Here is a 24430-nt window from a genome sequence, read left to right as displayed (position 1 = left end):
AAGATTCAGCACCTTTTTCAGCAATATTCAAATTCTGAACTACCAAATAGCAATGTACTCATTCCTCCTTTTACAATGGATAAAGTAGATCAAATATGCCTGTATTTTCCCTTCAATGTTTGCTTGCTTCCCTTTTAATAAATGCCATTTGATCATTCAGCAATACATAGTGCAGATTTAACATGAATCTGGAAAAAAAACATCCTCATGGCTCAGGCAGCATCAGAGGAACAGGAGAGCTGACGTTTCGGGTCGGGATCCTTCTTCATAAGGTCTGCTGTGTTCCTCCAGCCCCACACTTTGTTATGTCTGACTCCAGAATCTTGCTATCTCTCCTCTATGGCACAATCGTGGGTAAAATAATGAATTATTACTGAATTATTACTAATTATGACTGAAATGCCAAAGAACCTCCCTATTGCAAATGAAACGCTGATTACCATTTTGCATGTGTGATTGACTAGTCATTCCATTGGCTGCAGAACAATTCTCCCTTTAATATTCTGGGAGCTTTGCACCCAGGAATAGTAGCACCTGCCCTTGCATTGGCCATACTATTGTTTATCCATGGAAGGTACCGGATGCGAGCCTTGTTCCCCCATTTCCCAGGTAGTACTTCTGGCAAGCAGAACACCAAAGTCAGGCATTTCAACACCCCCTCCACATTGAGCAGAAACCCTGGAGGAACAGGGCTGGTCATAGATAACATCACTCAGATTCAAAGGAAGCCAGTACTCGGCATTGGAAAGTGGAAAGTTTCTTTCTTCTTCAGGGCTCATGGGCATCTACAGCTGTCGAAAATTTGTCCTGTTTGCTGAAGAGGAGTTGCTTACCTGTGACTGCGTAGCAGGCGAACAAGTGCCTTGGCTATCACACCAACCTCTGCTTTGGGAGCAAGGTGGAAGTAAAGTTGCGCGACAGCCATCACTACCTGAGGGCCCAGGAGACAAAGGAAGAGGTCAGCATTCAGAAAGGGAACCCTGAGTAAGCTCATTTGGAGCAGGATAGCTACAGGCAAAGGTAGAAGCTCTGCTGATGTGGACCAATGTGAATATTTCCTCATTTTATTAAGTACCTGCCTTGCCTTTGGTTGGGTTGCTATCAACACATTACTGATTTCAACATGACTCTCAGTTTGTGTGCCTTCTGTTGGGAATACATATTTGTATTTAGAGACTATTCTAGAAAAATTCTGTGAGATTTTAACTATTAGACATTTTCAGGATTGAAACTGGATAATTTCTTTGAAATGAGGTTGGCAGTAAAATGCGTGACATGGATTACTGCTTTTTCTAAGAAATCAAGTAAATTTGGAGTAACAACTACAGAAAGCTGTCAAGGAGATAAAGTGTGGGATTAATTGTCTAAATTACTAGAAAGTAAACTGGCTTTAAGAGGACTACAGGTCCCTATCCTAATAAGATGTGGAGTTTATTGCTTTAACTACTAAAAACATACTTTTTTTAAAGAGTTCCCTATGCAGTTGGATGCCTAGAATACCTATCTGGACTGAACAGTTCTGTTCTTCAGACCTAGAAATCTGTGTAAGAAAGACAACCTTGAAGCAATAGGACTCTCTCCTGAAATCCTGTTCTATGCAGAAGTTCCTGTCGACCTGACATAGTTTCCAAATACCAGAACAATACTTGGAGTATTGGTTTGTGAACAATTCTCAGAGATGCAAATCCAAATTGGTTGCAATCAGAATTGGACATCTGTCATCAATCTACAGCTGTCAGCAATTCAGCTTTGTTGGCAGGAGAAAGTAGAAATGCAAAGTCATCACGTATTATCGTTTGATTCCAGACACTTGGCCTTCAGAAATTGTTTTTCCCTCTCACTTTTCAGTTAAAAGAACATAGTCTCTGCAGAGATTTTCTTCTCACACTGTTTAGACGTATCTTTGTATGAGCCTAAGGGGATTTAGTCTAATTTTGGATCATAGCTTAGATGTTAATTAGGCTTTAATCATTTCTTCAAGATTCAGGATTGCTCATAATAAACAGATTATTTTGAATTCATTAAAGAAGCTTGATGGACACTTCTTCTATTTTGGATGGTAGTTCAAAAGAGAAGTGAGTGGTCCTTTGGCAACTGAATCAATAAATTTCTGCTAATGGTGTGACTGGTGGAGTCTCGTACTTTGATTCCAGTACCAATGCAGTCCTTCCATCCCACAGTCGTAAACCATTTCTCCATTTTCTGCCCGAAAACCTTTTCCATTCTACACCTTTTTCTTGTTTTCCATTATTAATGGCCTAGACTGACTTTCTATTGGATCAATGCCCACTTTGTTTATTCTTTTCCTTTTTAAATATCAAAAGAAACTCTCCCTATCAGTTTTTATATTTTTAGCTAGCTTTTTCTTGTATGCTAAACTTTCCAATCTTATTAATTTTTTTGGAAACTGTCTTCTGCTTTTGATAATCCGTGCACTCTTTCGTCCTGCCTGCCATCTTTGATCAATAATATGCTTGTTTTTAAATTTTATAAGATCTTCAGCTTGGCTAAACAATCATGGTGGATGTTCCCATTTGGGATTTTTCTTTATTGTTTGAATATATTTATTCTGTGCATTTGGGAATATCCTCTAAATGTCTGCTAATTCATTTTCATTGACCCTATCCGCTAACCTGATTTGCTAGTCCACTTTCACTAGCTCTGTGTCATGCTGTCATACTGCCCTTATTAATGTTTTAAAATACCAGTTTTGGACTCACTTCTCTCTCCCTAAAATTGAAATTAAAATGGGATAATATTAACATTGTTGCTACCTAGAGCTTCTTCACTGCAAGTTTATTAATTAACCTAGTTTGTTGCACATTATAAGGAGAGACATAGCCTGCACCCTGGCCAGCTCAAAAACATACTGTTCTAAGAAACTATCCTGAAAATATTCTACAAACCCCACATCTAAGCTGCCTTTGCCCATCTGATTGTTCAGATATTAAAATGTAGATTAAAATATCCCATGAATTTTGCTCTACCTTTTATTAAAGCTTGTTTAGCCCTACCCAAGTAGGGCAGAAAGTTAAAATTTATACTTTAAATTTAAGTTGAAATGTTAATTGAAAACAAGCAAAACTAAATTTTATAATAATGCTTAACACTTAAGATTTACTCCTTTACAAGGATTTCTGTCAGTCCCATGCCAAGTTTAAGTTTTATTCTTTTATATGATATGGTGTTGCTTGCAAGACCTGCATTAGTTGTCCATCCCCAATCACCATTGAACTGAGTGGGTCTCTCATCCATTTCAAAGGGCAATTACGAGTCATCCATTCTGCTCTGGGTCTGGAGTCACATGCAGGCCAGACTGGATAAAGATAGCAGCTTTTCTTCTCCAAAAGACATTTTTGAACCAGAAGGGTTGTTATGACAATTGACGATAGCTAGATTTCAATGATAAAATTTAAATCCTACCAGCTACTGTGGTGGAATTTGAACACACACCTTCACAACATTAGCCGGAGTCTCTAGTTTACTGGTCCAGTAACTTTATCATAACTCCACCATCTCAGCCTCACGTTTGCAGCTTGCTGGCACTGTTTCCATATTAAAAGCACATTTGTACCCCTCAGATGTGGGGAGATGCCCCCAAATGCTACATCTTACCGCGGCATTCCGGCTCTGGAGAAGAGGTTTGGTGTTGCGAAGCAGTAGACGGTGGTCAGGATCCATGACGTACGGTTTCCGTTTCGGAAGCACCGCTGCATCCATTTCCCCTTGCTTGGATTCCTCCTCATCAGATCCATAAAATGTTTTTTCCGGGTTTTCCTCCAATAATGATTCCTGCCCGCAGCAACCAGGGAATAAATGGCACTGTTAGAATGCATTGGAAAGCCAGGTGAAAAACTGTTGATTTATATAGAGGAACTTCACAAAGAACTGAAGCTTACACAAACGTTTATGAAGATCACTCAGTCTACTCAGCTTCCCCTGAAGCATGATGGTTATATCAATAATATGTATTAATACAGAGCCTTCAAAGTACTACATCTTTTCAAAGCACCACACTGAAATACTATGAAACAAAATTTGACACAAAGCTATTGGGAGGCATGGCCAAAAGATTGGTCAAACAGGTAGGTTTTAGCAACACAGTTCAAGTCTGACCTCATAAGGCCATCCAAATCATTTATAAAAATCACAAATACAAGAGGACCCAGAACAGATCCTTGTGGTACACCACTCATAACTGAACACCATGTTGAATATTTTCCATCCGCTACCATCCTACGTCTTCTAAGGGTCAGCCAATTCTGATTCCACTCTGCCACATTTCCCCCATCCCATGCCTCCTTACTTTCTGCATGAGCCTACCAGTTAGTTGCAGGAAGTGTGGTGATGGCCTTCGAAGCAGGCCATCTTCTCAACATCTTACTTAAATCCATGTCTACCACATCCACTGATCTACCTTCATCCAAGTGTTTGATCACTTCTTCAAAGAAATCAATAAGGTTTTTGAGGCATGATCTACCCCTCACAAATCCATGCTGACTATCATGAATCAAACTATGCCTATCTAAGTGATCATAAATCCTATTTCTCAGAGCCCTTTCCAATAATTTGTCCGCCACTGAAGTAAGACTAACTGGCCTATAATTTCTGGGGTTATCCCTATTCCCTTGTTTTGAACAACGGAATGATGTTTGCCACTCTCCAATCTTCCAGCACTATTCCCACGGACAGGCGGACAATGAGGGCGAAAAGATCAACGCCAAAGGCCCCGGGATCTCTTCCCTCGCTTCCCATAGAATCCTTGGATAAATCCCATCAGGCCCGGGGGACTAAGCTATCTTCAAGGTCCTCAAAATACCAAGTGTATCTTCCTTACTAACATCAGCCTCCTCTAGCCTACCAGCCCGTTTCACACTGCCCTCTCCTACAACTAGGTCCTTCTCAGATGTGAATACCAAAGAAAAGTATTCATTAAGGACCTCTCCTATCTCTTTAGGCTCCATGCATAAATTCCCTTTACAATCCTTGGTCGGCCCTGCCTTTACTCTTGTCATTCTCTTATTCCTAACGGATGTGTAAAATGCTTTGGAGTTTTCCTTGACCCTTTATGCCAAGATTTTCTCATGCCCCCTTATAGCTTTCCTAAGCACTTTCTTCAGGTCCTTCTTGGCTAACTTGTATTCCTCTAGAGCCTTTTCCGATCCTTGTTTCCTAAACCTTATATAAGCATCCTTCTTAACTAGTCGTTTGACCTCTCTCGAGAACCAAGGCTCCCTCACTCGATCGCATCTTCCCTGCCTGCTAGGCACAAAGATATCAATCACACACAGTATGCATTCCTAAAACAATCTCCACATTTCTATCGGGCTGTTCCTTGACAGCTTCTGTTCCCATTTTATGTTACCCAGTTCTTGCCTAACAGAATTATAATTACCCTTCCCCCAGTTATAAACCTTACTTGCAGTGTGTACCTGTCCTGTTCCATGACTACCCCATGGGGGTTATTGAGAGGAGTTACAGGGAGGTAGTCACTCCTCAAGTACAGGAAAAAGGCAGATGGGTTACGGTCAGGGGACAGAAAGGGTACCGGCAGGCAGTGCAGGGATCCCCTGTGGCCATTCCCCTCAACAATAAGTATACCATTTTGGATACTGTTGGGGGGGACGAATTACCAGGGGAAAGCAGTGAGGCACCGGTCTCTGGCACAGAGTCTGTCCCTGCTGCTCAGAAAGGAAGGGGAAAGAGGAGCAGAGCATTAGTCATTAGGGACTCCATAGTTAGTGGGACAGATAGGAGGTTCTGTGGGGACGAGAGAGACTCACGGTTGGTGTATTGCCTCCCAGGTGCCAGGGAGCGTGATGTCTCTGATCGTGTTTTTGGGATCCTTAAGGGGGAGGGGGAGCAGCCCCAAGTCGTGGTCCACATTGGCACCAACGACATAGGTAGGAAGAGAGATGGGGATTTAAGGCAGAAATTCAGGGAGCTAGGATGGAAGCTGAGAGCTAGAACGAGCAGAGTTGTTGTCTCTGGTTTGTTGCCCGTGCCACATGCTAGTGAGGCGAGGAATAGGGAGAGAGAGGAGTTGAACACGTGGCTACAGGGATGGTGCAGAAGGGAGGGTTTTGGATTCTTGGATAATTGGGGCTCTTTCTGGGGTAGGTGGGACCTCTACAAGCAAGATGGTCTTCACCTGAACCAGAGGGGTACCGATATCCTGGGGGGAAAATTTGCTAAGGCTATTCGGGTGGGTTTAAACTAATTAAGCAGGGGGATGGGCACCAAAATTGTAGTTCGAGTACAGAAAAGGTTGAGAGTAGGGAGGTCCGAAATAAAGTTTCAGGGAAGCAAGATGGCACTGGCAAGCAAGAAGTTGGCTTGAAGTGTGTCAACTTCAATGCCAGGAGCGTCTGGAATAAGGTGGGTGAACTTGCAGCATGGGTTAGTACCTGGGACTTCAATGTTGTGGCCATTTCGGAGACATGGATAGAGCAGGGACAGGAATGGTTGTTGCAGGTTCCGGGATTTAGATGTTTCAGTAAGAACAGAGAAGATGGTAAAAGGGGTGGAGGTGTGGCATTGTTGGTCAAGGACAGAATTACAGTTGGAGAAAGGATGTTTGAGGACTCGTCAACTGAGGTAGTATGGACTGAGGTTAGAAACAGGAAAGGAGAGGTCACCCTGTTGGGAGTTTTCTATCGGCCTCCGAATAATTCCAGAGATGTAGAGGAAAGGATAGCAAAGATGATTCTCAATAGGAGTGAGACAGATAGGGTAGTTGTCATGGGGGACTTCAACTTTCCAAATATTGACTGGGAACACTATAGTTCCAGTACTATAGATGGGTCAGTTTTTGTCCAGTGTGTGCAGGAGGGCTTCCTGACACAGTATGTAGATAGGCCAACAAGGGGCGAAGTCACATTAGATTTGGTACAGGGTAATGAGCCCGGCCAGGTGTTAGATTTGGAAGTTGGTGAGCACTTTGGTGATAGCGATCACAATTGTGTTATGTTTACTTTAGTGATGGAAAGGGATACGTGTATACTACTAGGCAAGAGTTATAGCTGGGGGAAAGGCAATTATGATGAGATTAGGCAAGATTTAGGGAGCTTAGGATGGGGAAGGAAACTGCAGGGGATGGGCACATTAGAAATGTGGAGCTTATTCAAGGAAAAGCTCCTGTGTGTCCTAGATAAGTATGTACCTGTCAGGCAGGGAGGAAGCTGTAGAGCGCGGGAGCCGTGGTTTATGAAGGAGATGGAATCTCTGGTCAAGAGGAAGAAGGCGGCTTATGTTAGGATGAGATGTGAAGGCTCAGTTAGGGCACTTGAGGGCTACGAGGTAGCCAGGAAAGACCTAAAGAGAGAGCTCAGAAGAGCCAAGAGGAGACATGAGAAGTTGTTGGTGGATAGGATCAGGGTAAACCCTAAGGCTTTCTATCGGTATTTAAGGAATAAAAGAATGCCGAAAGTAAGATTAGGCCCAATCAAAGATAGTAGTGGTAAGTTGTGTGTGGAGTCAGATGAGATAGGGGAAGCGCTAAATGAATATTTTTCAACAGTATTCACTCTAGAAAACAACAATGTTGTCGAGGAGAATACTGAGATACAGGCTACTAGACTAGGTGGGATTGAGGTTCACAAGGAAGAGGTATTAGAAATCCTACAGAGGGTGAAGATAGATAAGTTCCCTGGGCTGGATGGGATTTATCCTCAGATCCTCTGGGAAGCCAGGGAGGAGATTGCCAAGCCTTTGGCATTGATCTTTAACTCGTCATTGTCTAGAGGAATAGTGCCAGATGACTGGCGGATAGCAAATTGTGGTTCCCCTGTTCAAGAAGGAGGGTAGAGACAACCCTGGTAATTATAGACCAGTGAGCCTTACCTCAGTTGTTGGTAAAGTGTTGGAAAAGGTTATAACGGATAGGATTTATAATCATCTAGAAAAGAATATATTGATTAGGGATAGTCAGCACGGTTTTGTGAAGGGAAGGTCGTGCCTCACAAACCTTATTGAGTTCTTTGAGAAGGTGACCAAACAGGTAGATGAGAGTAAACTGGTTGATGTGGTGTATATGGATTTCAGCAAGGCGTTCGATAAGGTTCCCCACAGTAGGCTATTGTACAAAATGCGGAGGAATGGAATTGTGGGAGATATAGCAGTTTGGATTGGAAACTGGCATGCTGAAAGAAGACAGAGGGTGGGAGTTGATGGGAAACGTTCATCCTGGAGACCAGTTACTAGTGGTGTACCGCAAGGGTCGGTGTTGGGTCCACTGCTGTTTGTCATTTTTATAAATGACCTGGATGAGGGCGTAGAAGGATGGGTTAGTAAATTTGCAGACGACACTAAGGTCGGTGGAGTTGTGGATAGTGACAAAGGATGCTATAGGTTGCAGAGAGACATAGATAAGCTGCAGAGCTGGGCTGAGAGGTGGCAAATGGAGTTTAATGTAGACAAGTGTGAGGTGATGCACTTTGGTAGGAGTAACCGGAAGGCAAAGTACCGGGCTAATGGTAAGATTCTTAGTAGTGTAGATGAGCAGAGAAATCTCGGTGTCTATGTACACAGATCCTTGAAAGTTGCCACCCAGGTTGACAGGGCTGTTAAGATGGCATACAGTGTTTTAGCTTTTATTAATAGAGAGATCGAGTTCCGGAACCAAGAGGTTATGCTGCAACTGTACAAAACTCTGGTGCAGCCGCACTTGGAGTATTGTGTACAGTTCTGGTCACCGCATTATAAGAAGGATGTGGAAGCTTTGGAAAGGGTGCAGAGGAGATTTACTAGGATGTTGCCTGGTATGGAGGGAAGGTCTTACGAGGAAAGGCTGAGGGACTTGAGGCTGTTTTCATTAGAGAGAAGAAGGTTGAGAGGTGACTTAATTGAAACATATAAAATAATCAGAGGGTTAGATAGAGTGGATAGGGAGAGCCTTTTTCCTAGGATGGTGACAGCGAGCACGAGGGGGCATAGCTTTAAATTGAGGGGTGAAAGATATAGGGCAGATGTCAGCAGTGGCTTCTTTACTCAGAGAGTAGTAAGGGAATGGAACACTTTGCCTGCAACGGTCGTAGATTTGCCAACTTTAGGTTCATTTAAGTCGTCATTGGATAAGCATATGGACGTACATGGAATAGTGTAGGTTAGATGGGCTTGAGATCGGTATGACAGGCCGGCACAACATTGAGGGCCGAAGGGCCTGTACTGTGCTGTAATGTTCTATGTTCTATGTTCTATGTACTGTAAAAGTAACGGTTATGATCACTACTGCCAAAATGCTCTCCTACCAACAGGTCTAACACTTGTCCCAGTTCATTGCCAAGCACCAAATCCAAAGTGGCCTCTCCTCGTAATGGTCTCTCTACATACTGTGCCAGGAATCCTTCCTGAACACACTGGACAAAATCTACTCCACCTAAACTATTACAACTAAAAAGTTTCCAATCAATATTTGGAAAGTTGAAGTCACCCATGACTACAACTCTGTGACTTCTGCACTTTTCCAGTCTCTGCCTCCCAATCCACTCCTCCACTTCTCTGCAACTATTAGGGTGTCTGTAAAAAATCCCCAACAAAGTGACTGCTCCTTTCTTGTTCCTGACCTCAACCCAAACTGACTTATCATTTAGACATATCATTCTCGAAATGCCTTTCAGCAGCTGCTGTACTAGCCCTGACTAGCAATGAGAAAATCTTGGCAGATAGGGTCAAGGAAAATTCCAAAGCTTTTTACACATACATGAGGAATAAGAGAATGACAAGAGTAAAGGCAGGGCCGACCAAGGATTGTAAAGGGAATTTATGCATGAGTTGACAGCAGTGGTGAAAATATCTAACTCAGCATTAAGGAAAGACCATGTAAAATAGCATAAATACATTTAAAGGGAAAACCAATAAACACAGAAGTCAGAATGGAATAGAAGGAAATGATAAGATGGCCAGGAGTGTGCTCAGATCATGTGGTCAAATGACTTGCTTCTATGTAATTAACTGTTTTGGAAATTAAAATGCCAAGCTTGTCCAAACAAGGACTGAAGTGCATTGGTAGAGATCTTGGGAAGGCATGGGGTGGGAAGTGGAGGGACAGGCCAGGTAAGGGCACTGTGCACTTACGTTTTGGTTGGGGTTGAGGAACTGGGTCCGTGCATAGCGTGTGAGCATATTGATGATGACAACCTGTCCCCACTCCTCCACATCGATCAGAAGGTTACAGAGTTTCCGATAGTTCTTGTGAATCAAATCAATCCTCTCAGGGCAAACTTCTTCGAAGGCCATCACCACACTTCCAGCAACTAACTGGTGACAGAGAAACAGGAGTGAGGCAACTGAGCAAGTAATTTAACTTCTTAACAACGGGGGAGCCACTGGCAAGATGTAAGAACATGAATATATAAGAACTAGGAACACGAGTATGCAATGCAGCCCCTTGGGTCTGCTCCATGATTTGATATGATCATGGCTGATCTCATCTCAGCCTCAACTTCACTTTTCTGCTTACTCTCCGTAACCTTTCAACCCATTACTAAGTAAAACTCTGACCATAAGATATAGGAGCAAAATTGGCCCATTCAACCCATTGTGACTGCTCCACCATTCAATCATAGCTAATATGGTTCTAAACTCAATTCTTCTAGCTTCTCCCCATAACCCTCGATCCCCTTAACAATCAAGAAATTATCTGTCTCTGTCCAATGCCTGGCCTCCACAGCCTTCAGCAAGAATGAATTTAACAGATTCACTATCCTCTAGCTGAAGATATTCCTCCTCATTTCAGTTCCAAAGGGTTGCCCCTTCACTCTGAAATTGTGCCCTAGGGTCCTAATCTCTCCTACTAGTGGAAATATTTTCCCTACATCCACAGGCCTCTCAGTATTCTGAGATTTTCAAACAGATTCTCCCCTCATCATAGGGCAGACCCAGCGTTTTCAACCACTCCTCTACGACAAGATCTTAATCTTCAGAATTATTCTTGTAAACGTCCTCTGGTCCCTTCCAAGGCCAACACATTCTTCCTTAGATGCAGTTGTCTTTTATCAAAGCTTACTGACTGCTCATCTTCAACAGGGTCTCTCTTAAATAGCAGATCTGACCTTTCAGTATCCCTTGAGAAAAGTAATTTCTCTTTATCTGTTTTAAATCTGCAATCCCTTATCCTAAAACTATGACTTCTCATTCTAGATTTCCTGCATGAGTAAACATCTGCTCTACATTTAGTCATTTACATTGCTCTACATTTGCATTGTCAATCCCTTTTAGCATCTTATTAACTTCAAAGAGATCTCCTTTCATTCTTCTAAGCTCCACAATATAGGCTGAAACCGCTCAATATCTCTTCATATGGCAAATCCTTGCAAACTAGTTTCCTGCCATTCATGCACAAAGGCACCTGGATCCCTCTACACCAAAGTATTCTCAAGTTTCTCCACATTTAGATAAGTTGCGTTTCTATTACTCTGATCAAAATGGATAACCTCAGACTTATTCAAATTTTTGCAGATGACTGGCATTTATTGCTCATCCCTATTTCACTGAAGATCTATTCAGATGAGTGGTCTGCAGAGATCATGTTGAGGGTAGTTACCATGTCAACCATGTTGCTATGGCGCTTGCATTACATATAGCCCAGACCATGTGAATATGACATTTTTAGCGTAAATGGTATCAGGGGTTGGAGGAAACCAGTTGGAGCTTTTAGCAACAGAATCCAGCCTTTGTTTTAAAACTAACAATTGCTTATTACTTCCAGAATATTGTTTTAAAACCAACTTCAAATTTTCAGCCTGCCATAAGAACTGGCCTCTAGTTCTCTGGATTGCTACTTTAATGCATAGCTATTACTTGTCATTAAAGATAGTAAGAACTGTTGATGCTGGAGTCTGAGATAACAGTGTGGAGCTGGAGGAACACAGCAGGCCAGGCAGCATCAGAAGAGCAGGAAAGCTGACATTTCGGGTTGGGGCCCTTCTTCAGAAATGTGGGAGGGAAAGGGGGCTCTGAAATAAATGGCAGGGTTCGGTGATAGCAAATAGATAGTGGAGCAGATAGGGTGGGAGAGAAGATGGATAGGTCAAGGAAGCGGGGATGTAGCTAGTAAAAGGTGTCTGTAGGTATGTAGTGGTGGGTTTGCTCAGTGAGGTGGCCCAAGTTATGTCTGTCTCTTTGTAGGATACGTGGAACAGTACTTCTTCCACATCTAAACTAGCACTATCCCCCACTCTTCCTCTGCTACATTGATGACCGTATCAGCGCCGCCTCACGCTCCCACAAGGAGCTCAAACAGTTTGTCAGCTTTACTAACACCTTCCACCCCAACCTCAAGTTCACCTGGATCATCTCTGATACCTCTCTTTCCTTTCTGGACCTCTCTGTCTCCATCTCTGGTGACCACCTCGAAACTGATATTTATTTCGAGCCTACCAACTCCCACAGCTAACTAGACTACACCTCCTCTCACGGTCCGGCAAGAATACCTTGCATTTCCCATGCCTCTGCCCTCACAGCCCCTCTCAGACAGAATTCCCCTTGTCCTCACGTATCACCCCATTAACCTCCTGATTCAACGCATCATTCTCCGCCACTTCCACCACCTGCAATGTGATCCCACTACAAAGGATATATTCCCCTTCCCATCCTTATCTGCCTTCTGGAGGGACCCCTCTCTCCGTGACTCCCCCATCTGCTCCACACTCCCCACTAACCCCACTACCACCAGCACATTTCCCTGCAACTGCAGGAAGTGCTACACCTGCCCCTACACCTCCCCCTCCCCTCACCTCCATCCCAGGCCCAAAAATAACCTTCTACATCGAACAGATGTTCAGCTGCACATCCGCTAATGTGGTCTATTTTATCCACTGTTCCCGATGTGGCCTCCTCTACATCGGTGAGATCACGCGGAGGCTCAGAGACCGCTTTGTAGAACATCTATGCTCAGTTCATGTCAAACAACACCTCCCAGTCACAAACCACTTCAACTTCCCCTTCTATTCCCTGGGCGACATGTCCATCCTGAGCTCCACCAGTGTCACAACGATGCCATCCGGAAACTGGAGGAACAGCACCTCATATTCTGCCTTGGAAGCTTACAGTCCAATGGTCTCAATGTGGATTTTACTAACTTCAAAATCTCCCCACCGCCAACCTCATCCCAAGACCAGCCCCCTCCTGTCATCCTGGCTTCATTGACCTGTTTGTCTTCCCTCCCACCTACCTGCTCCTCTCACCTCACTGACCAATCCCCACCACTACATACCTACACTCACCTTTACTAGATTCATCCCCACCTCCTTGACCTGTCCATCTTCTCTCCCACCCTACCCACTCCACTATCTATCTGTTATCATTGGCCCCCCTCTCTGTTTATTTCAGAGCCCCCTTCCCCTCCCCCATTTCTAAAGAAGGGTCCCGACCCGAAATGTCAGCTTTCCTGCTTCTCTGATGCTGCTTGGCCTGCTGTTCTTTCTTAGGATGATTGCACTTAGCAATAAGGAAAGATCACAAAATTAGGTGGTAGAAACCATTCAATAAATAAATATACAAAATTAGGAGCAGGATTAGGTCATATGGCTCTCAGGTCTGTTTGCCATTTTCGATAAAAACATAGTTTATCTGACTGTGAGCTCAATTCCACTTTCCTGCCTGCCCTCTGTAACACTCAACTCCTTTTTATGAACAAAAATTGTCTAACTCAGCCTTGAATATTTACAATGTCTCAACGTCCACTGCTCAGTGGAAGAATTTTCAAAACTAATAAACCTTTGAGCGAAGAAATTCATATTTATTGAAATGCAAGACCCAAAATTCTGGAATAATGACCGCCCCTCCCCCACTTGCCTGCATTTTAGATTCCCCTCAAGAGAGAAACATAGTATAAGCATCTAACCTGTTATGTCCAGTCAGAATTTTATGCTTTTCAATAATATCACCTGTCATTCTTCTGAACTCCAGTGTGTACGGTTCCAACTTACTAAATCTTTCCTCATAAGACAAAATACTTTCATCCCAGGAATCAACAAAATGAACTTTCTTTGAACTGATTCCAAAATCCTGCCTTAAGCAACTTATTATTAAATTGAATTCAGTATGTAGAATGTTACACAGGAATTAACTCCATATGTCAATAGAGTGAATGTTATAGAAGACTATGAAACTTTTATGTTCTGTTGAAAAGATGGATGTTAAGTTCAGTTATAAATAGACAAGCACAACCAGATTCCTGGCCTTCCACGAGGATCTGAACTTCTCAGCATTGATTCCTTACAGTGGTTTTATCAGCCAGCAGCTTCTCAATCACCTCGATTAACTGGTCTTTCTGATCTTGGTCCAAACTGTAACAAGACAGCAGAGAGCATGAAGTCAGGGTCAATGCAATATTGAGCAAAGATAATCCTATAGCCTAGCAAGTCACTTAATTCAAGAGAAATTGGGGTGAACAATAAGTGCTGCCCTTCCCTTCATTGTTCACATTTCATGAAAGAATAAGGGAAAGAAAAATGGAACTGCCTACGTAAAGAAAAAAGCTTCACTGATGGGAATGAAAGGTCCTGATCCATTGACAAATGTTAACAAATGCTGAAATACATCCAGATTTCCATATCTTTCCATATCTTCCCAAAATTTCAAACCTCATTCTATTGATGTGATAGCATTACAAATTTGCACATCTGCATGGCGATTGCTAAACTATAAACCAGCATGTGATATCAAAGAATAAGAATCAATCTAGCTCATTCTAAAAATGATTATTGATTTTGTAAATCATGGATGAAAGCACCAAGTAACTATTGTAGGAATATATCATGTCAGCCATATTTTACATTATAGTATTGAATTCTTTAGCATGGTCCTTTCAAAATTATTTATTCCACTGCTGTCCACAGAAGCATGTTGCGAACAAATTGACTTATTCTGTTTCCTACATTAAGAATGGAGCAATGCTTCAAAAGTATTTCATTCTCAATAAAGCGCTTTGGAATATCTTGAGGTCACGAAAGAACCCCCACAATGTAGTCATGTAAAGTATTTTCTTCTTGGTGAAATTTAAGTCTTTGAACATTTACAGAAAATTCATAGACTCTTAATACCAGGTTTTTATTGAATTCAAATTCCACCATCTGCCATGGCAGGATTCGAACCTAGGTCACCAGACTTTAGCTGAGTTTCTGGATTAATTGTCAAGTACTAATAGAATATCACAATGCTATCACCTCCCCAGTGAAATACAGGGCAGTCTGAAATAGGAAAGCTTCTCTTTCAAGCTACAGAAAAAGACAAAGAATGACATATGCAATTTCCCCATCGGCAAGGGAGATAAATTGGTTCAAGCCACTTTACCTAAAACCATGTACACACTAATTACACAATGAATACTCCAGAGTCAATATGGTCTACCAGTGTGACTACACTCTGTTGTGTTAATAACTCTTTCTTGGACTCATTGTTGTCATGCAAATTATTTTCTTCTTGATGAAATTTAAGTCTTTGAACATTCACAGTAGTCTTCAGTTAGTGCAGTTATACCTGGACCCATTCCATAAACCACAGAAATGATACAGTACAAAAGGCATTCCTTCAAAACATATTACTCTCCATTGCTAGTGTGTTTGCAAGAACCCTAACATTTATAATAGTTCACGTTTTCATGTCTATTAAGAAGTTTAATATAAGAAACAACAAAATTTCCAGGAGTTCCCACTTCCTGGCAACACGAGAAATCATGGGAAGTTTTACCTGTACAGTTTGGGAATGGCATGGGCAGCTGTCTTCCTGACATAAGGAGACATGTCAGATGCAGCCTCTTTTATTGCCAACATCATAATGGGGACGATAATTGTGACGCGGATGCTGGACAGAACACGGAGGGCACTGGCTCGAATCAGCTGGTTTGGGTCCTGGAAGTAGGAGAAACAAGTCACTGTGTTAAGAATTACACTCACTACCAATTTAAAATTATCAGTCCAGCTCACAATGAGGGTCACGTACACTTGCTGGAAGCTACACATACGCATATGCAAGAATCTGTTCTCTGCAGTCAAAAGGTATATCCATGGGTATTGTGCATTTTTGAATTAAAGAAAAGCTTTGAGTACAATTGGTCCTGGTGCATTTTTCAGGACAATGCTACAATCATGCAGATTTGAACTGCTGACCAATCAGACCCATTTCTCATCCAGTATAAACTATTGTTCCCTTTGAAATATGACATTTATGAGAAACAAGAAAGGGATTGTACTGTGGACTACCCAATAGGCAGTGGGAAGTGGAGAAACAAACTTGTAAGCAGATCTCAGTTATCTGTAAGAATAACAGGCTGGTTATGGTAGGGGATTTTAACTTTCCAAAAGTAGACTGGGACTGGCAACGGTGTTAAGGACTTGGATGGAGAGGAATTTGTTAAGTGTGGACAAGAAAATTTTCTGATTCAATATGTGGATGCACTTAGGGAAGGGGCAAAATTTGACCTACTGTTGGGAAATAAGGCAGGGCAGGTGACTGAGATGTCTGTGGAGGTGCACTTTGGGGATAAACACCATCATTCTGTTAGTTTTGAAACAGTGATGGAAAAGGTTAGACTGGATCTAGAAGTTAAAGCTCTGATTTGAAGGAAGGCCAATTTTGACATTATTAGGCAAATATTTTCAAAAGTAGATTGGGAGCGGACGTTTGAAGGTAAAGGGATGGTTGGAAAATGGGGAGCCTTCAAAAATGAGATAACCAGAGTCCAGAGATAGTATGTTCCTGTTAAGGTGAAAGGCAAGGCTGGTAGGTATAGGAAACATTGGATGACTGAAGAAATTGAGGTTCTGGTCAAGAATAAGAAGGAAGTATATGTCAGGTATAGGCAGTAAGAGTATACTTAAGAGGGAAATCAGGAGGGAGAAAAGGGACCAAGAGATAGCTTTGGCAAGTAGGATTAAGGAGAATCCAAAGGGATTCTACATATACATTAAGGACAAAAGGGTAATTAGGAAGAGAAGAGGGCCCCTTAAAGATCAGCAAGGCCGCCTATGCATGGAACCGCAGGAGATAGGGGAAAGGCTAAATGAGTATTTTGCATCAGTGTTTACTGTGGACAGTATGGAAGATATAGAACATGGGGAAATAAATAGTGACATCTTGAAAAATGTCCATATTACAGACGAGGTGGTGCTGGACATATTCAAATGCATAAAGCTGGCTAAATCCCCAGCACCTGATCAAATGTACCCTACAACTCTGTGGGAAGCTAGGGAAGTGATTGCTGAGGCCATTGCTGAGATATTTATATCATCGATAGCCACAGGTGAGGTGCCGGAAGAATGGAGGTTGTGGTGTGTTGCCACTTTTGAAAAGGTGGCAAGGAAAAGCCAGGGAACTCTCAACCAATGAGGCTGACATCAGTGACGGGTAAGTTGTGGTGGAGGGAATCCTGAGGGACAGGGTTTACATTATTTGGAAAGGTAAGGATTAATTAGGGACAGTCAACATGGCTTTGTGCATGGGAAAATGTGTCTCACTAACTTGATTGAGTCTTTTGAAGAAGTAATGAAGTGGACTGATGAGGACAGAGTCGTGGGTGTGATCTACATGGACTTCAGCAAGACATTTGACAAGGTTCCTCACAGTAGACTGGTTAGCAAGAATTAGCCATTTGGATGCAGAACTGGCTCAAAAGTAGAAGATTTAGGGTGGTTGTGGAAGGTTCTTTTTCAGACTGGAGACCTGCGACCAGCAGTATGCCACAACGGTCAGTGCTGGGTCCAATGCTTTTTGTCATCTATAAGAATGATTTGGATGTGAACATAGCAGGTATGGTTAATAAGTTTGTAGATGACACCAAACTTGGAGGTGTAATAGATAGTGAAGAAAGTTACCTCAGAGTACAACAGGATCTTCATCAGGTGGGCCAATGGGCTGAGGAGTGGCACATGGAGTTTAATTTAGATAAATATGAGGTATTGCATTTTGGAAAGGCAAATCAGGGCAGTACTGAATCGTGAGGGCCTAGGGAGTGTTGCTAAACAAACAGACTTTGGAGTACAAGTTCACAGTTCCTTGTAAGTGGATTTGCAGTCAGATAAGTGAAAAAGCCATTTGGTGTGCTTGCCTTTATTGGTCAGTGCATTGAGTAAAAGGAGTTGGGAGGGCATGTTGCAGCTGTAGTAGATATTGATTAGGCCGCTTTTAGAATATTGCGTGCAATTCTGAACTCCCTGCTAAAGGAAGAATGTTGTGATAGTTGAAAGCGTTCAGGAAAGATTTACAAGGATGTTGCCAGGATTGGACGGTTTGAGCTATAGGGAGAGGCTGAATAGGCGGGGGCTATTTTCCCTGGGGCATTTGGCACTGAGGGGTGACCTGATAAATGTTTATCGAATCATGATCAGCATGGATAGGGTGAATAGCCAAAGTCTTTTCCCTAGGGGTGGGGAGTCCAAAACTAGAGGGCATATTGTGTGTGACAATAAGAAATGGACAGATCAGCAGTGACTCCAAGTCAGCAATGGAATCATCATTTTCAAATCAGCACCACAGATTTAATTGAAACTGAAAGAACTATGGATGCTATGCAACTCAGAAACAAAAACAGAAATTAGTTCTGAGGAACGGTCATCGGACCCAAAATGTTAATTCTGATTTCTCTTCACAGATGCTGCCAGACCTGCTGAGCTTTTCCAACTATTTTTGTTTTTGTCACAGCCTCAATTGACTCAGTTGAATTGGTAGCTGGGAGAAGAGAATTCCAGATTTCTACCACCTTCTAAATGAAGAGGTGCTTTGAATATCATAGAATCCCTACAGCATGGAAGTAGGCCAGTCAGCCCATTGAGTCAATATCAACCCTAAAAACAGCATCCCATCCAGAACCAACCCCTTACCCTATCTCTGTAACTCCGTATGTCCCATGGCTAATGCACCTAGCATCATCCGTGGACAGATGAACTACAATTTTAAGGTTTCCTGTTTGTGGACTTCCCATTCCCCACCTTCCAGAGGAAAGAGTTTCTGTCTGTCAATGCTCTCTTCAAGTCCCACTGAAAGACTTGATCCTCAACAAAGGTGTGTTCATAATACGGCCAGACAGGTTGATTGTTAACAATAAAAGCAGAAAGTGTCAGAGAAACTCAGCAAGTCCTTTCTTTGTAGAAAACTAAACAAAGTTAACATTTTGAATCCAATATGATTCTTCTTCAGAATGGGTTGGCAATCAACCAGAAATTTCTTCTAACACATACCAATGGTAGGTCATAAGAGAACGAGAGATTTCTAACAGCTATGTGAAAGTTGAAGCCTCTATCCTGACTATCCATTGCTCTGGATACAACACACATGTACTGCTACTCTTTGCCACATCAACTCAAAAACCATTATCTATCCTATTAATTTGCTTCAATCATTTTGAACATTCCAAATACATCACCCCTTATCTTTAATCTCCAAGGGAGCACAAGCCTAGTCCAGGCAACCTGACTCATAACTGATTTCTCAATATTGGTGAATCTGTGGTACAGTCCCTCGAAAACTCATAAATCATTCTGGAGATGAGGTGCCAGAAATCACTTCTGAAATGTAAACTGAAAGTACTGAAGATGCTCAGCAGGTCTGGCAGCATTCATGGAGGAAATATCAGGATTAATGCTTGAGTCTGAACTGCCTCTTCTTTGGAACTGAATAGGACTAAAAACATCAGAGATAATGGGAACTGCAGATGCTGGAGAATCCAAGATAATAAAATGTGAGGCTGGATGAACACAGCAGGCCAAGCAGCATCTCAGGAGCACAAAAGCTGACGTTTCGGGCCTAGACCCTTCATCAGAGAGGGGGATGGGGTGAGGGTTCTGGAATAAATAGGGAGAGAGGGGGAGGCGGACCGAAGATGGAGAGAAAAGAAGATAGGTGGAGAGAGTTTAGGTGGGGAGGTGGGGGGGGGATAATTCAGTCCAGGGAAGACGGCCAGGTCAAGGAGGTGGGATGAGGTTAGTAGGTAGATGGGGGTGCGGCTTGGGGTGGGAGGAAGGGATGGGTGAGAGGAAGAACAGGTTAGGGAGGCAGAGACAAGTTGGACTGGTTTTGGGATGCAGTGGGTGGAGGGGAAGAGCTGGGCTGGTTGTGTGGTGCAGTGGGGGGAGGGGACGAACTGGGCTGGTTTAGCGATGCTGTGGGGGAAGGGGAGATTTTGAAACTGGTGAAGTCCACATTGATACCATTAGGCTGCAGGGTTCCCAGGCGGAATATGAGTTGCTGTTCCTGCAACCTTCGGGTGGCATCATTCTGGCACTGCAGGAGGCCCATGATGGACATGTCATCTAAAGAATGGGAGGGGGAGTGGAAATGGTTTGCGACTGGGAGGTGCAGTAGTTAGTTGCGGACTGCGCGGAGGTGTTCTGCAAAGCGGTCCCCAAGCCTCCGCTTGGTTTCCCCAATGTAGAGGAAGCCACACCGGGTACAGTGGATGCAGTATACCACATTGGCAGATGTGCAGGTGAACCTCTGCTTAATGTGGAATGTCATCTTGGGGCCTGGGATACGGGTGAGGGAGGAGGTGTGGGGGCAAGTGTAGCATTTCCTGCGGTTGCAGGGGAAGGTGCCGGGTGTGGTGGGGTTGGAGGGCAGTGTGGAGCGAACAAGGGAGTCACGGAGAGAGTAGTCTCTCCGGAAAGCAGACAGGGGTGGGGATGGAAAAACGTCTTGGGTGGTGGGGTCGGATTGTAGATGGCGGCACTGTCGGAGAATGATGCGTTGTATCCGGAGGTTGGTGGGGTGGTGTGTGAGAACGAGGGGGATCCTCTTTTGGCGGTTGTGGCGGGGGCAGGATGTGAGGGATGTGTTGCGGGAAATGCGGGAGACGCGGTCAAGGGCGTTGTCGATCACTGTGGGGGGAAAGTTGCGGTCCTTGAAGAACTTGGACATCTGGGATGTGCGGGAGTGGAATGTCTTGTCGTGGGAGCAGATGCGGCGGAGGTGGAGGAATTGGGAATAGGGGATGGAATTTTTGCAGGAGGGTGGATGGGAGGAGGTGTATTCTAGGTAGCTGTGGGAGTCGGTGGGCTTGAAGTGGACATCAGTTACAAGCTGGTTGCCTGAGATGTAGACTGAGAGGTCCACGAAGGTGAGGGATGTGCTGGAGATGGCCCAGGTGAACTGAAGGTTGGGGTGGAAGGTGTTGGTGAAGTGGATGAACTGTTCGAGCTCCTCTGGGGAGCAAGAGGCGGCACCGATACAGTCATCAATGTACCGGAGGAAGAGGTGGGGTTTGGGGCCTGTGTAGGTGCGGAAGAGGGACTGTTCCACGTAACCTACAAAGAGGCAGGCATAGCTGGGGCCCATGCGGGTGCCCATGGCCACCCCCTTAGTCTGTAGGAAGTGGGAGGAGACTCCTCCCACCTCCATCTCCTACCTACTAACCTCATCCCACCTCCTTGACCTGTCCGTCTTCCCTGGACTGACCTATTCCCCCCCCACCTCCCCACCTATACTCTCTCCACCTATCTTCTTTTCTCTCCATCTTCGGTCCGCCTCCCCCTCTCCCCCTATTTATTCCAGAACCCTCACCCCATCCCCCTCTCTGATGAAGGGTCTAGGCCCGAAACGTCAGCTTTTGTGCTCCTGAGATGCTGCTTGGACTAAAAACATGATGGCTTTTATGTTTTGCAAAAGAGATAGGTGGAGCGAGTGGAACAGATGGAAAAGGCGTCTGAGAGCAAGAGGTAAAGGGAGTGCTAATTGTAACAGAGAAGACATATGGATGAAGTATTTGCTATTAAGAGGAAATAGGCACTGAGAACAAAACTATATAATCAAGGCAACAGAGATGAGGGGGAGGGGGTAATCAAAACAGAAGACAAAATTTGTGTTTTGAAGTTGTTGAACTCAATGTTGAGCACTGAAAGCTGTTAAGCGCCAAAGTGGAGAAGTAATTACTCCTCACATAGTCAGAGCTTTAAATAATTTCTCCTTCTGTTCTGCATTTCTTCCATTTTAAACACCGATTCTGCCATTTTTTTTATTTTGATGCATGGGATGTGAGCATCACCAGCATTTATTGCCCATCTGTAACTGCCCAGAGGGCCAGACTAGGTAAAGGACATTAGTAAACCAGATAAGTTTTTCTGAAAATTGACCATTCATGATCATTATTAGACTCCTTATTTCAGATTTTTATTGAACACAAATTCCATCATCTGTCATGGCAAGATTCAAACCAGGTCCCCAGATATTGCTGAGTGTCTAGATTAATAGTCTACTGATAATATCACAAGGCCATCACCTCCCCAATGAAATAGAGGGCAGTCTGAAACAGGAAAACTTCTCTTTCAAGCTACAGAAAAAGACAAAAAGAGACATATGCAATTTCCCCATCGGCAAGGGAGATAATTGGTTCAAGCCACTTTACCTGTAAACCATACATGGGTTGACAATGATTACTCCAGATTCAATATCTTCCTCCAGAGTGACTGCACTCTGTTGTGCTAATAACTCTTACTTGGACCATTATTGCATTAAGTAAATAAATATAAATAACTTCAAACAGCTACAACAGGTCTGGAGATAGTTTCTCAGAAACATCCAATAACAAGCAACTGGAAGATTGGCAATCATGACCTTTAATCCTCTCTGGAAGGTGCTGATGGAAAGTAAAGCCAGATCTTGCTGCTCCTCTGCATATCGAACTAGATAAACATAAACCAACTTCTTCACCTGCAATGACAGAGAGATGGGGGGGTGGGGATTGGAGATGAAAAGAATAGACAGTGAAATCACAAAAAGATTTCAATTCACAACAAAAAGATACAAAGTTCAACAGGTGTTAAATTTATCCCCCACAGCTCAATTTTACTCTAGCATCTGGTTGGCGGTTAGCCCTCAGATCTAATATTGAAAACAAAATATAGACTTAATGAAGTAACAAAAATCATCCAAATCAAGGGTCCTTGTTCCAGCTTTCTCCCTACATCCTTTGATTCCTTTAGATCCAAGAACTATAAGTCCTTCTTAAAAACTTTCAAAGTTTTGGCCTAAACCACTTTTAGTGACGGAATGCAACAGGGTCACCACTCTCTGGGTAAAGACATTTCTGATCATCTTAGTCCTAAATGGCCTCCCCCGTATCCTTAAACTGTGACCCCTGGTTCTGAACTCAGTGGTCATTGGGAGCATCCTTTCTGCATTTACACTGTCTAGTCCTATTAGAATTTTCTAAGTGTCTGTGAAAATGCCCTCATTCTTCCAAACTCCAGTAGTTCTAATCTATCCATTCTCTCTTCATACATCATCCGGCCAACCCAGGAATCAGTCCAGTAAACCTTTGTTGCACTCCCTCCACAGCCGGAACATCCTTATTCGGGTAAGGAAACCAAAACCAGACATATACTCCAGCTGCTGTCTTACCAGGATCCTGCATAAACTCTGAAGGCCAACATACAATTTGCATTCTTCACTGCCAATTACACCTGCACTCTTACTTTCAGTGACTACTGAACAAGGACATCCATCTGACACCACAATCTTTCTCAATACACCATATTCAGGTAATAATACCCTTCCTGACTTTACTACCAAAGTGGACAACCTTACATTTATTCCCATGATACTTCAGCCAGCATGCATTAGCCCTCTCACTTAACTAGTACATATCACACTGAAGCAGCTCTGTATCCTTCTCACAGCTCACCCTTCAATTCAACTTTGTGTCATCTGCAAACTTGGAGATCTTCCATTTGGTTCACACATCTAACTCATTCATATATATTCTGAATAGCTGGCACAAACTGATCTCATTCGGGAGGCTGAGGGGGTGATGGAGAAAAGTTATAAGGAGATGGTCACACCCAAGATACAGGACAAAGGTAGCTGGGTGACTGTCAGGAGGGTGAAAGGTAATAGGCAGGGATCCCCTGAGGCTGTTCCCCTCAATAATAAGTATACCACTCTGGATACTGTTGGGGAGGACAACTTACCAGGGGAAAGCCATAGCGGCTAGATCTCTGGCACTGAGCCTGGTTCTGTGGCTCAGAAGGGAAGGTGGGGAGAATAGGTGAATGATAGCGATAGGAGATTCACTGGTTAGGGAAACAGACAGGCGGTTCTGTAGTACTGAGCAAGCCTCCTGGATAGTATGTTGCCTCCGGGTACCAGGATCAGGGTTGTCTCAATCAAGTCTTCAGGATTCTTAAGGGGGAGGGAGAGCAGCCAGAAGCCATGGAACACATTGCTACCAATGCCATAGCTAGGAAATGGGATGAGGACCTGAAAAGTGATTACAGGGAGTTAGGATGGAAGCTGAAAGCACAGACGAGTAGAGTAGTAATCTCAGGATTACTACCGGTGCCACAGGCTAGTGAGGCAGAGACAGAGCGCAGCTGAACACGTGGCTACAAAGCTGGTGTGGGAGGGAGTGCGATAGGTTTGTGCATCATTCCCTGCTGGGGAAGGTGGGACCTGTACAGGAAAGACTGATTGTACCTGAACTGGAGGGGCACCAATATCTTGG

General features: G+C 43.5%; 1 protein-coding gene across 7 annotated transcripts in view; it reads right to left on the bottom strand.

The window, feature by feature from the left end:
* LOC125446744 (AP-3 complex subunit beta-2) overlaps positions 1-24430 on the bottom strand; it is a 199705-nt gene that overhangs the window by 100766 nt on the left and 74509 nt on the right. For all 7 annotated transcript variants that reach the window (XM_059640069.1, XM_059640072.1, XM_059640070.1 and 4 more), the window contains exons 4-9: positions 22543-22638; positions 15691-15851; positions 14222-14288; positions 10075-10257; positions 3616-3792; positions 834-931 (exon numbers count right to left, since the gene is read on the bottom strand). In XM_059640069.1, the coding sequence (XP_059496052.1) occupies positions 834-931; positions 3616-3792; positions 10075-10257; positions 14222-14288; positions 15691-15851; positions 22543-22638 (782 nt within the window). The remainder of the gene's footprint in view (positions 1-833; positions 932-3615; positions 3793-10074; positions 10258-14221; positions 14289-15690; positions 15852-22542; positions 22639-24430) is intronic.

This window comes from Stegostoma tigrinum, chromosome 36 (assembly GCF_030684315.1).
Source record: "Stegostoma tigrinum isolate sSteTig4 chromosome 36, sSteTig4.hap1, whole genome shotgun sequence".
In the NCBI taxonomy this organism is placed as follows: domain Eukaryota; kingdom Metazoa; phylum Chordata; class Chondrichthyes; order Orectolobiformes; family Stegostomatidae; genus Stegostoma; species Stegostoma tigrinum.
The sequence above is the reverse complement of the archived record's forward strand: the minus strand, read 5'-3'. Positions and strand labels throughout refer to the sequence as shown.